Raw genomic sequence first — 13271 nt, 5'->3', positions numbered from 1 at the left:
GACACCTCGGGGACGCACATCACGGGGATCAAGTTCATACGCCGTACGGAAAGGAATACCTTTGGAGGAGAGAAAGTCGACGACGGTCCACCGCGACGTGATGGAGTGGCGGCGGTAGAGCTCTACAGCGGTCGCAACATCAACGAGGACGTCGAACCAACAAGGAGCTTCCCCGATATAGTGAACAGCGTAGCGGAGTGTGTCGTTCACATCCCATCTGGTGATCCTCAAGCACGGATGTCGGAACATTGGAAGGTCCAGGTAGCACGACGAACGGGGATCAAGATCCCAGACCTGTCCCGACACAGCGGTGCTGGGGGCCTTCTCCAATACGAGGGCAATGAATGCACTCACCGCGTAGACGGGAAAGTCGGGCACGTCATCTGAAGATGTACTTGCAAGAGGGAGCGCGAAGTGTTTCCTGATGACATTGACCGGGTGCATGGTGTAGGGACTCGCCGAGAAAAGCTCCTGTTCGCTCGGCTGGACTGGGTAAACCCCGTACCGCTTGTAGAACACCGTTTCGTTGTCGTCGAAGGTCAGCTCAAAGAACGAGTGCTCAGCTTCTGCCTGATAGAGCGCACTCAGCTCAGAAGCTACGCTGTCCTTTTGCGCCGAGATCGCCACAGGTTCCGAATAGCGCACGTCCTTCGGGATAGGATCAGGATATCCTGCCGCAAGCGCCTCAAAAGCGTCCTCGGTCATCTCGCCAACGATATCCCATTCGTTGTGCCAGGGGTCGTAGTGCTTGGCTTCATTTGGATACTGGTTCCACACCTCCCCGGCCTTCCCGTGACCGACGAGCGTCCGGAGTGGCATGGAAAGGAGCGAGTAGGGCACGTAGGGATCCGTATCCCCGACGGTCGTCCAGAGGTATATCGTCGTGCCACTACGACGCGTAGGACGCTTGTACGTGGCCGCTTCCGCCTGCCGAGCCAAGCGCAGCTTCTTCCGCTCCTCAGTCTCCTTCTCCAGTATTATCTTGGCCTGAGCAGCACGACGGGCTTGGAAGTCGCTGAACGACTCTCCAGGTCGCTGGCCGGGGCCGTGAGGGATGGTCTGCGGAAGAGCCGTGAACTCATCCGGAACTACGAAGGACCAGGAAGCATCCGAGGCCACGGAGGTCATGGGAGGAGAAGGAGGAAGATCTTCCCAGCGGAAGCTGTTCTGGGGGTTCACGGCTTGAATGCGACCACGGCGATCACGAGAGAGGTACTCGTCATTCGACACATGCACCTCAATGACGTCGGTGGAAGGAGGGCGGTATGGAAGAAGGAAAGGAAAACCCTTGACAATCTTCTCCCAGGTCGTCTGAGGATACTCGTTCGGCAGGACCGGCCAGTAAATATACACAGGAAGGTTCGCTTTGATCATACACGGGACGTGTTGTACCCATTGGGATTGACGCGGTCCATCGGCAGGATCGAAGAACGCCCCGACGCGCAAGCCTGGAGATAAGTCCGGGATGAGGGATTGATCGAGCTCGTCGATCCAGGTGTATGTAACGCCAGCATTGATGAGGATTTGCTGCCAGCGGGGAGGAGCATTGGGCGAAGGGGACGGAAGCAGGTTCGTGAGGGCGATCGCCATGCTACATCGCGCAGCAAGGAGGAAGAGCGCATCGCGGGCCTTCCAGAGGGCGCGCGCAGCAGCGCCATGGGTCTTGTGGTAATGCAGGTATCCTATCTCACGAGGAAAAGGCCAGTGCGCGTCGAGTGGAAATTTCGCTTCCGGGAGGGTGTCCACTGAACGGAAGAGAATGTTGCAGATATACGTAAGACTGTTCTCTAAGCGTGCCCACTGGTCCTGCATCCCGCGCTCTACAGACCATACGCCATCTTTCTCGACGACGGGCAGTTTGCGTGGGTCGAAATTGAGTCGCGCGAAGAAACGGCCATCGGGATGAGAGCTGCGCAGCATGTAAGCCATCTCTGGGCCACGGTTCACAGCCCACAAGGCTTTGCGAAGATCGCGGAGGTCGAGATTGGCTTCTGGATCGGCGACGGGGATCCCAGGTAGCCATTCAACCGGAGAGGGGTTGATGACGGTGTAGATGCGCCCCTCGAACGCGAACCAACGGTGCGATCTGGATGGAATGTCAGCAACCCGAGCCTGACAGCTAGAACCTCTTGAATGGAACTCACGCGGGCTGCGACATCCCGAGGTGTTATAGTGGCCCGAATGTACAGGTCTAACGCGGCAAGTTAGCATACGTTTTATTAGGATGATTAGTTATAAACGTACGCGACGCGGTGCCCAACTGATAAATTTTGCGGATAGAATTGCAGGCGCCGTTGACGAGGGCGAACGCAGATAGGCTACTTGTATACGAGAGGATGAGACCGCGTTGAACGCCAGTCAAGTCCTACAGTAGGAGGGGTGGGGATCGACAAGGAGCTAGGAGGGAACATTAAGTGTCAGAAAGCGACAGCGAGCGCCGCACATACAATACCTATGTGTCAATGCCTTACGCGTAAGCGTACGAGATCTGAGGAGGACAGCAAGAGCGCGTTGAACGCCACTCAAGTGCCAGAGGGTGATTAGAGACCAGAAGGAACGGCGAGAGCGCGTTGAACGCCACTCAAAGCCAGATACTCCAGTCGGTGCGGCGGATTGAGAACTCAAGAGATGTTTCGTAAAGTAGCGCAAGGGCCAAGAAGGTGGTGAGAGCGCAGTAGTGAGGGCAGTGGAGAGACGTGGAATTGGGCCACGACGGGCGCCGATGTTGTGGGCGCTTAGGCATGTGGCAAGCGCTTAGTGACCCTCGCACAGCGGGCGATCTTAAACTTAGACATTCGAAGCAGTGGGCGATCTCATTGCCATGGTCACACATAATATAGTATATTAAAATCAACGCTAGTCAGCTCAAACTACTGGTAATATGATGACTGCCACTCGCCTGCAAGTGGGCCAGTCCGATATAGAATACATGTATGTAGATGTGCTATAAACGCGATCACCGAGTACTACGAGTAATACCCCGGAACGCTTCAAAGATCCAGTCGTACCGGTCGTCGGGGAGAGCGCCAAGAACCGCCTTCCGGTAGGGCGTGAGGTGATCGTACCAATCACGGTCGTAGAAGCTGATAGGAAGCCCGCGCGGCGGGTCTCGTCTGCTTTCATTGAAGCCCGGTACGCTCGTAGCGGGTAGTGTGCCGCGGCCGGAGTACAACCCAGGGATACTTCGCAGCGAATCCGTGACCGCCATAGCGTGGTTGACTTCCTTGGGACGCCAAGGTTGAACTCTCTTGCGACGAACTGTTCTTCCGAGGTTGTCGACGCAGTCATCGTCGGAGCTCATGCACGCGTCTCCTCCAATGTCCAGATATACAGCAACGGCTCGGCGCAAGCGACCTTTGAGACGTCCAGGAGAAGTCTTCTGCTTCTGGCACCTGTCGATGGTAGTAACGCGTCGGGAGTATTTCTAGGACATGTCTATGTTAGATGGTGATGTCCCTCTACAATGAACTCCTAGACTCACGTTGCGGCGATTGACCTGCACCCGCGCCTTCTCTAATGAATCGTCGTACTCCTGGACATTGCGCGCATGGGTAGCCTCAGGTGTCTCTCCCGGCTTTGGCTGCTGCTTCTTCCATCTCTGGAAGCCGCGGTCGAACTTGTCTACCACGAGGCCAAGGAGATAGTCTGTATCGTCCCCCGACCTCCCTCGCATCTCGCACTCGGCGATGAAGTCCCGTAACGCGATTTCGAAGATGGTATTGTTCCACCGGCATGTCTTCCAACCTGGCCCGATGTAGGCACACGTAACGGAACTTGGGCCAGTATTCTGTTCGTTCTCGTATGCCTCCATCTCTTCCTTCGTCGCAGGAACGTATTTGTACCAGTCGATGTCCGTGTCGAGCCCATAGTTCTCGCGGAAGACATGCCGCAGTATAGCCTGCAGAAGGTTGAGTTAACGCGCGATAGCAGTAAGATCTGCACATACCAAGTATTCCTTTCTCTCCTGATCTGTCGGAATAGCCACGTCAATCCGCTCGGGGAGATTTTTCCGTTTGCGGCGTTTCCCCCCTACAAAGGATACCTGGCAATCACAGCCTCTGTCAGGGCGCCGCCCTCCCCTATAGGATGGTTACATACGTGAGTGCCCCTCGCCTTACTCGACCGGGACGGAGCAGCTGGCTCCATGACTACATCTTCTTCGCTGTCGTATACAACAGACGACGCCGGATGCCCTCCCACAGAGCGCCCGCCGCCTCCGAAAGATATCTGTCGTGAATACTACTGTTAGGGTGGCGGTAATCTCTACAACATGGTGAAGATACACACCTGAGCGTACCGATCCTGGGAAGACCGCGGTAGCGGAGCTGACTCGTCATCCATGGATTCATCTGTATCGCCGACATGTAGGATGGATGAAACTTCTATCTCGTCGTCATCCTCGTTCTCTCGGTAATGCGGTGTGGCATGGATATCGTTCACGACATAGTCGTCGTTGCCCTACCGTCACACGAACGTTAGCGATGATATGTAGAGGTAATTGAAACTTACCGAGTCTAAGTCGTCAGCAGAGTCCATGCGATATGGCGCGTTATCGAGCAGAGACGTCGTAGGCTCTCTAGACTTGTCATCCCGCTACAGTTTGTCAGCATCTGCAACAAACATTGTAAGAGAGACCTACCTGTTGCACGGTGGGCGGCTCCCACCGGAAGACGGTACGACGCGGGGCTTCGCGCAGCTCGAGAGGCGAAAGGAACGATCCCGGCATCAGGGCGGCGTAGTCAGTGAACATGATTGCGGGGTAAACTCCAGGATCGCACTGTCGTGCCCCCCCAAAGCCGAAAACTGCAGGCTGTACAGGCTGTACATGCTCAGACGCAATCTACGCATTTTAGTCAACGAGAGTTCATGGTAAGCGTCGTATTACAAACTCACTTTACGCGGTAGACGGGGATACAGCGGATGGTCCACTTCCATAGAAGAGATTGAAGCATGAGAACGAGCAGGAGTGCAATTGGGAAGGCTAGCAGGGTCTCGATCAGCAGGACGAGTAGGAGGACGAGTAGGAGGACGAGTAGGAGGACGAGTCGGAGGACGAGCAGGGGCAGGAACAGGAACAGGAGCAGGAGCAGGAGCAGGAGCAGGAGCAGGAGCAGGAGCAGGAGCAGGAGCAGGAGCAGGAGCAGGAGCAGGAGCAGGAGCAGGAGCAGGAGCAGGAGCAGGAGTAGGAGCAGGAAGACGAGCAGGAGGACGAGCAGGAGGACGAGCAGGAGGACGAGCAGGAGGACGAGTAGGAGGACGAGCAGGAGCTGGAACTGATGGAGCTGGAGCTGGAGCTGGAGCTGGAGCAGGGGAAGGACTAAGGGAAGGACCGGGACTAGAACTCCCGTGGACAGATGGTACCGAGCGCAGTGTTGATGACACCGACGCCTTCTGGGTCGACTCCATCTGACGAATGCGGGCGTGCAGCTTTGCTCTGTCCGCTTCGATCTCGTTACGTGCCTTCTCCATCTCGGTGCGTGCCTTCTCCATCTCGTCGTGTTCCTTGGCTAACAGTTCGCGTCGCTCCTCTAGTTCCTTCAACTTGTCGTCGCACTCCGTGGACCGAGCCTGAAGGGCTGCCTCATGCCGCCTCGTCATCTCATTGAGCTCGAGCATCCCCTTCTCCTGCTCACGGTGGATAGCGTCGCGTTCTTCATGCAAGCGTCGTTCGGCATCCCGGTACCGTTGCTCGTAAGCATCAGCGAGATTCGCGAGCTCGATGTTCCGCTGCTTCTCCAATGAATCGATGAACACCTTTTCCCTCTCGGAACACCGCTTAACGACTTCTTCCTCCAATCCCTGGCGCATAGCGGAGACTTCTTGCTGCAGGTGGATGACATTCGCTTGCAGATCTAAGCGTGCCTGCTGATTCTGCACTAGCTCTGCATTCAGAGCTTCGACCCTCTAAGTTAATGCGGGATGAGTGAAGGACAAGCGGAAAGTTAACATGAAACGTACCGCCCAGAGTCCAGTAGCTTGTTCTCGTAAGGCAGAAGAGGAATCCACCTCGACAATCCGCAACACCGAGCGAACCCCGTTGCTTGTTAGGGGTTCGTCTTCGGTCTATACCAAATGGGAAAGATAAAGCAAATTAGTCAGAGTCCACGCCATGAATACAAGATAGTAAACTTACGTCGTGCCTACGTCTCCGACGGAAGTTATCCGCGTATTGAGCCCGTGGTGTTGCATCACTATCCCCGAGGACGTAGCTGGAGGAAGTATTCGTCGTAGATGTGACATTCAACCCAAGCGTGTTGCCATGGTGGAATGGGTGAGGGAGAGGAGACAACATAGGCGTTCGAGCAGCTTGGGCATGTACGTTCGGCGGTCCTGCGTTTGAGCGACGTATGGATGGCGAAGAAGACGAGTACGATGGTGCAGGGCTCGACTCCGGTACGTCGATGTACGGCGGCACCGGGGTGAGGCTCGGAAGATGCACAGAGCCTTGAGAAACCACTGTCGACATGGCAGGAGTCGGAAGCAGATCGACGGAGGACATGATGTTGGTGAGACCTGACGAAGACGCTTCGCAGGAGTGGAAGGAAGCCGTCGACGATGCTGGGCTAGGCATTGTGCCTTCCGCGGAGAGGCGTGCGTGTGGGCTTAGCATGCCGTCGGGGAGTAAAGAGGGGGTTGTATAGGGGGTAGCGAGTGGAGGAGGGGTGGACTCAGCAGAGAAGTACTCCTCTTCGGATCTGTCGTCTTCGTCCATCACAAAATCTCCTACAGTGACTACAAAGTCTTTCTCAGAGGATTTGGGCCTGCCGGACATGCACTGCAAGACGGCGCACAGTCGGTGCCTGGCCTGCTAAGGGTTGAACAACGAAGGCGAATACAACTAGACCCAAGCCTGCGAGAGGGAAGGAAGGAGGATGGACTAGCGGAATGGACAGACGACGAGAAAGTGTAGATAGATTGCTTGGCCTGCCAAGCTTCGGACGGCGAGGGCGAGTTCAACTACGCCCAAACCTGAGACACGGAAGGAAAGAGCGGAGGTCGACAAGGGGGGTGGAGATATTGACGCGCGCTCTTCCAAAGCGAGTGTTTTAAAGTCGGGAGGATGAGTATACCCGACTCCGAGCGTGTCGTCAGAGGTCTGGATGAGCGCAAGCCGCTCAATGTTCTGGATCTCTCAGCAATCATGCGCCTACCAATTCTGGGCACCCACTGACAATTGTTCGGGGTTGAGCCCCAGGCGATGATACGGGCACATGCTCTCGTCCAGGCTTGACATGGCCGCACGGGATCCCACATTTTTGTCTGCTCGAGGTAGCATCGGCAATAAACAATTGCCAGCATTGTCTCGAGGGCGGAGAGCGTGGATTGTTGACGCTTCTCGAAGTTCGGCCAGGTTATAACTAAAACGTCGCCCGCCGTCGCCCGCTTTCATTATCTTCGCATCCTCTACACCTCTGCGCGCCGGTCGCGTCAATTCCTGCTCGATACGTAACCGTTATTGCTGTACGACTTCTGCACACGTCTACTCGACATGGTTAATTCCCGGTCTTACGTCGTACCTGGATGTCGCGTAAGATTTCAGCTCTACCTCTGTTCTATCGTGGCCGAGACTGAGAGGAATACAGACCACGTACAGACCTCTCCTGTCACGCTTTTACGGCGCAGGGCAGCAGAAATCAAGACCCCTAACCTTGATGGCGCGCTGCGATGGCCACCATCGCTATCCGTTGGTAGAGGGCGTCTTGGACGACATGTCAATTCAACCTTACGTGCACAACTGCTCCGTCTCGGTCCTCCACAAGAACCGCTGGTCCCGGTACATCGTCTTCTTTAAAGTTCACCGTCGTCTTCCTGTCAACCGCGCCGTGTCTCTCGTCGCACGCACGCGTTCTATTCGCGGAGACGTTGTCGTTATGCGCACCGGTGTCGACGGTCGTGTCGTCGGTATGCGCCACGGAGACGCGGTCGTCGCTGATCAAATTGTGACGAGGTGAGTATCTCGTCTTTAACAAAGTATCGCCCCTCTAACTCACGCTTACAGACTGGGTGAAACTATGGTTTCCTCGCGCTACCGCAAGAAGAGGACGATCCCTACAGAGTTGTTGATCGTCACGAGAGTGTCCAAGTCGCGGCGCCAGTGGGAGGCGGAGTTAGGGAGGCGATGCGAGGAGACACCGGCGGTGGTTCGTAGGCGATGAAGTCTGTAGCGAGTGTAGCAGGCGCAGCAGCTCCGGCGAATGTATCCTTCTTGTTACCGTGAGGAGATCGTGACGACGGGATCTTGTGGTCAGCGTTTGACTGTCCTTCGTCGCGAGAATGACCGAGCATGGATGACGGGAAGAGATAGACAAATGGAGAGAGGTGGGCGGAGTGGGAGGGTGGGTGGAATGAGCGGGCGCCGAGGGCACCGAGCGATACCTCTTACGCGAAGGGGATGAGCAGACACCGAGCACCGGCGAAGCGATACTCGGACAGGATCAATTCTTGGTTCCTACATACACAATTCAGACAAGTGAATGCTTTACATAGCCTCATGCCGATACTCTGAGAGGTGTTGAGCGCGTAGGCTTGTTAACGAATGTCGAGAAACGTACGCCATTATCTACGCTGCATGCGTGCCTTCTTCTGCGCCGTCAGAGACACCGCCTCGTGGGCATGCTGGCGGGCCTTCGAGGATGTGTACTTGAGGCGCTGCTTCACTGCGTCGATGAGGGGCCATTCCTGATCGTACATCGCCAGATCGGGGAGACGTTTGATGGCCTACGCAAAAACGTGAGTCGTCGGATCCTACGCAAGCAAACGAGGGCATACCTCATCGCGTACTAGGCGCATTCGCCTTTCCGACTGGCCCGCCATCGAGAGCGTAGGGTCAAGATGTTCGTCAACCAGCTGGTGGATCAAACTCTGTGAAACAAACGTCAGCAGAGTGCGTAAGGCGATAGACACAAGACATACCTTGAACACCCGCATTCGCGCAGTGTTCCATTGTAAGGCGTCCTCCAGCTTGTATCCGCCTCGATTGGGACGGCCGACTTCGCCGGCTGGTTTGGGAATCTTCACGACGTCCTCGCCTGCGGGTTGCTGTTCGTCGTCGGACCCGGAATCGTCCTCGTCTGTGACAGATGACAGAGCCGACGAGTCATCGTCAGAACCCAGATTGTTCTCTACGGGAGCCACGGAACTAGCTCTCGATCGAGCAGGACCGACAGACACTGAACGACGACGCGGAGGCGGAGTCGCGACGCGAACAGTTCGACGGAGAGGTTTGGCCATATCTATGTCTTGTAGGAGGAGAGGAACCATGTCGGGGGAGATGTCATCTATGTCGGTTTCGACTATGAGATGCGGGATGAGGCGGGGAGGAGCACCGGGCTCGAAGAAAGGCGGCACTGGTACAGTAACGATAGGCGCCATGAGTGCACGTGAGGAGGTACAGACGAGGATGAGGAATGAGAGAGCGGGCGACGATAAAAGAGCGGGCGACGATAAAAAAGTGGGCAACGACTGTGGACCGACCAGCGGGCGACGTTTGCAGTTGCAGGGATGGACAGCACACCGTCTGACTGATATGCTAGGCGACTTCAGTGAGGTAGAGGTCGGACGCCGGATCCCAGTGTGACAATAAGGCTCAGGCCGGTGGGATAAGGGAAGCTTCAAAGACAATAAGCACGGACAGTGCCCGCCGGTCGCTACAAGCAGAAGGAACGGCGGGCGCCCTACATCTAAAAGACAATAGGCGTATTGTATTGCATCGCGCAGAAACGTGTCTGCTGACCTCCGGTAATCCCATGCGCCCACAATACGAGCGCCCGCTGTACGAGGTGAAGCGCGACCAAGGATGGATTATATAGCCACGATAGCGCATGAGTGCTCGAACACCGTTCTCCACACCCACTGCCTCTTCCGTCCACTGTAACACCTGTGCTATGTGGTTCACGCTATTCTCTTCGACCAGGGGTCGATACCGTGTGGTCAGCACTCTCCACGGCCATACGAAGGGCGTCTTCTCGCTCGATTTCTCATCAGACGGAAGATATTTGGCCAGCGGGGGTACGTGTTGATCCAATCCCAAGTGTGCACCTGGTCTAACACTAAGGAAGGGGGCGATGGTGTCAGGCTTTGGGATATGAAAACGAACGCTGCAATCCGTACCCCGGAGTATCGCAGTGCCTTCGGTCCGGTCTCGCAAGTCCTATGGATTCCGATCCGCTCAGGGATTCCGACAGTGTGCAGTGGGACCGGACTGGGGTACTTGTGTCTGTGGGCGCAGAATGCAGGTAACGTCAGTAGCCGCATCTCATGCATGAGAACGTAGCTAACCGGACGTAGGGCGCTTTCACGGAGGTCTTCGCCAAACGATTGGGCGGCGGAGCTGAGATCTTGGGGCTCGCGTACGAAACTGTGAGTCCGACGGAGACGCGTATCGCTGTCTCGGACCGAAGTTGTTTCGTGGGGGTGTACTCCTACGACGGTCGGACTGAGTTACTCCCCATCTTCACCACTCGTATCAACAACTCCATCCCTATATCGATCTCCTTCGCGAATGCGAAGGGACGAGAGGTCTATGTTTTCGGACTGCACGACGGTACCATGTGAGTTTTGGTTATTGCCAGCACAGTTTCGCCACACAGCTTACGGTGTCCAGGTACAAACTTTCTGGCACAGATGGGAAGATGATTTCGTCCAGAAATCTGAGCGATAAGATGTGAGTCACTTCTCTGCACGGAAAAGAGAGCATTGCTTACCGTCATCCTAGCGGGCATGCTGCCATCCACGCCAAACAGCAGCTCGTGGTGGTCGACAACGTCGGCAGCGGGTTCGATGTCTGGAACCTGAACGGAGGGACGCACCAGCGCACCTTCCCCACCGGAAAGCCGACTCGCTTTCTACCAAGACAAGTTGGCTTTGCCGATGATGCGAAGGCCATCGTGGGCGGAAGTGATCACGGCGCCGTCTACGTCTTCGATCGCAAGACCGGAGCCCCTCTGGACGTGTTGCGCCATGCTCAGCAAGGCCTAGTGCAGACGATAGCGGTACGTGTGCTTACTACTTCAACGCGAGATGTCGGACGTTCATCGTTTGCCAGACAACCGAACGAGATGGCTACGCTGTGATTGCGAGCGGAACATCCTGCGGGACAGGATTGATCCTGGTGTGGCGCGCGAAGAAAACGGCTATGGCTCCACCAAAGCCACATCTGGCACTCACTCTGGGGAGCGTCGCGCAGTTTTGCATCCAGTTGCTGATGCTAGCGGCCGCCGCTGCTTTCGTCTGGCAAAATCTGGGAGATTGGGTAAGGGGACTGCCCTGTCAGGATTGGAATCTAACTTACCACATCGACATTCAGCCAGAGGTTTCGACATGGGTGCAATCTGTAGAGGCTGCAGCTCGCGGCGCCAAAGTCCCGATGCCGATGGTCGAGGTCGCGCCAAGTCGCCGCGGCGCATACGACGATGCAGTGAATAGCGAACTTATCACCAGTCAGTCCTCGTCGAGCGTCGGGAATGGCCGTGGCGCAACCCGCTGGAAAGAGTGGCGGACTTACGTGGAACCTCACGAAGCAGCGGAGACATTCGCCAGCGACGCATCGCGGCTGCAGAACACGCAGGAGGGGCGTAAGGAGCGGGGGACCTTGAAGTCGCGGGCGACTCTGGACAGCGCCGTCATCGTGTTGTAGGATATTCGCATAATTGAAAGTTCATTGGCATGAGGAGCGAGCGTAGCTCGCGCGCAAGCAATCTGTCGGCATGGAAAGTAAGAGCAGGTCCTGAGGGACGGCAGGAATATACCGGGATCCAGGTTCGTAGTCACCTAACATGCGTTGAAATATTATGCTGATCGCGCTGTGTCGGAGACCTCACCGGTGATAGAGCAAAGAGAACCAAGTCAGCACGAGGGTCTATAAAGTGAGAACGTTCGATTCACCTCAACAGCGCACAAGATTTAACTTTCATTCTAAACGGAGTATGCTAGGTTACTGCCCAGGAGGGTGGTCCAGCAAAGTAGGGAAGTACTCCAGTCGTGGTGCGGGTTGAACCACGCACTGACATGGACCGAAGGTCGAGCGTAGAGTCAGAGCCAGGGATCGACTTCTGCCAACGTACGTCCCTCAGAACGACAGATATGATTCATACTGATATGATGTTGTTCGTGGGCGCCGTCGAGAAAGCAGACTCCGTCACGGTGCGGGTTCAACCACGCACAGACATCGTGATGTTGGTCTTGAGGTTCGTCGTCCAGTTGTTGTCATGGTGCGGGTTCAACCACGCACAGACATTTGATCCGTACTGAGTTAGTCACAAGAACAACTGAGGCGGAGGCGGGGAGGGAGGAAAGGAGCATGGCGGAGAGGAACAAGGGAGCGAGCGAGGACAAGGGAGGGCACGAATGTGGGACAAAGTGAGTGAGCGGGCGCCCCATGGCGGACTCTACGGCTGAGATTTCATGGTCAGCGGGCAGCGAAAATCGTCAATGACGAGAAACGGAGCGCGCGCAGATTTGTAACTCCGGTGGAAACCCAGAACAAAGCCAGTTAGTAAGAAACGATGCTTTAGCGCCCGTTTCGACCCCGGCTGATCGTCCACCAATTCGGTCGTTCGCCAGCCTTGTCCTCGACTCCTCGCCCTGGTTCTTCCCTCCACTTAAAATTCGCCGTCATGGGTTCTTCCTCGCCATACCATCCCCTTTACCTCCTCAAGACGCGTAAGTTCTATCTGCCGTAGCTCTTTTTACTTATCTAACCCATTTGCTTGCGCTCGCAGTGAACTCATTGGCAATCTCACCTCTTTTCAGATCAATATTCTTGGGCGTGGTTAAACCCGCTCTCGACACTATCGGTTACCTCCATTACCACGACGCCGCAAGAACTCCCTCGCTGCGTAAACTTGGGCGTGGTTGAACCCGCTCTCGACGCCCTTCTTGCTCTCCGTCGCTAGGACTCCCATTCCGACACTGCGTAAACTAGGGTGTGGTTGAACCCACTCTCGACGCCTGACTAGTTTGGTTCCAACACTCCGGTGTATCCCTGTGCATTGGTACGTCTAGCATATCTCGTGTGTGTTTAAATCCTGACTTGGACTACAGGTCTTCCCGACGTTGAACTTGCAGCCAATAATTCGACAGAGTTACTAGCACACTCGTGGCTTTGAAGGTCAGTCCTTCCTTGTATACACTGCGATGTCCGTCAGACTTGCTCACGCGAACTTGACCTATAGAACAGTAGTTGCTGTAGGGTGTCCACCGTCCTTTATCCCTGTTTCCATCCCTTTGCCAGCTGTCTACTCAGCGATGTTCGTCAAGTTTTGCACCTGTGC

At 55.7% G+C, this 13271-nt stretch overlaps 4 protein-coding genes across 4 annotated transcripts; 2 read left to right on the top strand and 2 right to left on the bottom strand.

Moving 5' to 3' along the window:
* Positions 1-2843: 2843 nt before the first annotated feature.
* TRAVEDRAFT_29016 (uncharacterized protein) lies at positions 2844-5001 on the bottom strand. Its single transcript, XM_008039990.1, has 8 exons — positions 4894-5001; positions 4640-4840; positions 4510-4593; positions 4288-4458; positions 4099-4227; positions 3947-4042; positions 3482-3898; positions 2844-3424 (listed from the first exon to the last, which is right to left on the bottom strand). The coding sequence occupies exons 1-8, from the start codon at positions 4933-4935 to the stop codon at positions 2957-2959; spliced, it is 1608 nt and encodes a 535-aa protein (XP_008038181.1). The 5' UTR covers positions 4936-5001; the 3' UTR covers positions 2844-2956.
* Positions 5002-7408: 2407 nt separating this feature from the next.
* Positions 7409-8340, top strand: TRAVEDRAFT_71976 (uncharacterized protein). The gene is made up of 3 exons (XM_008040472.1): positions 7409-7528; positions 7584-7948; positions 8000-8340. The coding sequence occupies exons 1-3, from the start codon at positions 7490-7492 to the stop codon at positions 8154-8156; spliced, it is 561 nt and encodes a 186-aa protein (XP_008038663.1). The 5' UTR covers positions 7409-7489; the 3' UTR covers positions 8157-8340.
* Positions 8341-8556: 216 nt separating this feature from the next.
* Positions 8557-9372, bottom strand: TRAVEDRAFT_20395 (uncharacterized protein; the record flags this gene model as incomplete). The annotated part of the gene is made up of 3 exons (XM_008039905.1): positions 8557-8718; positions 8770-8862; positions 8914-9372. 3 exons carry the CDS (start codon positions 9370-9372, stop codon positions 8557-8559), a joined length of 714 nt encoding a protein of 237 aa, XP_008038096.1.
* A 37-nt stretch (positions 9373-9409) lies between these two features.
* Positions 9410-12267, top strand: TRAVEDRAFT_64835 (WD40 repeat-like protein). Its single transcript, XM_008040471.1, has 9 exons — positions 9410-10008; positions 10059-10240; positions 10288-10550; positions 10604-10663; positions 10715-10991; positions 11045-11251; positions 11306-11697; positions 11770-11814; positions 11884-12267. The coding sequence occupies exons 1-7, from the start codon at positions 9822-9824 to the stop codon at positions 11633-11635; spliced, it is 1506 nt and encodes a 501-aa protein (XP_008038662.1). The 5' UTR covers positions 9410-9821; the 3' UTR covers positions 11636-11697; positions 11770-11814; positions 11884-12267.
* The last annotated feature ends 1004 nt before the right edge of the window (positions 12268-13271 follow it).

The sequence above is a fragment of the Trametes versicolor genome, assembly GCF_000271585.1.
Source record: "Trametes versicolor FP-101664 SS1 unplaced genomic scaffold TRAVEscaffold_6, whole genome shotgun sequence".
Taxonomy (NCBI): domain Eukaryota; kingdom Fungi; phylum Basidiomycota; class Agaricomycetes; order Polyporales; family Polyporaceae; genus Trametes; species Trametes versicolor.
Note: the sequence above shows the minus strand (reverse complement) of the source record. Positions and strands in the feature narration are given on the sequence as shown.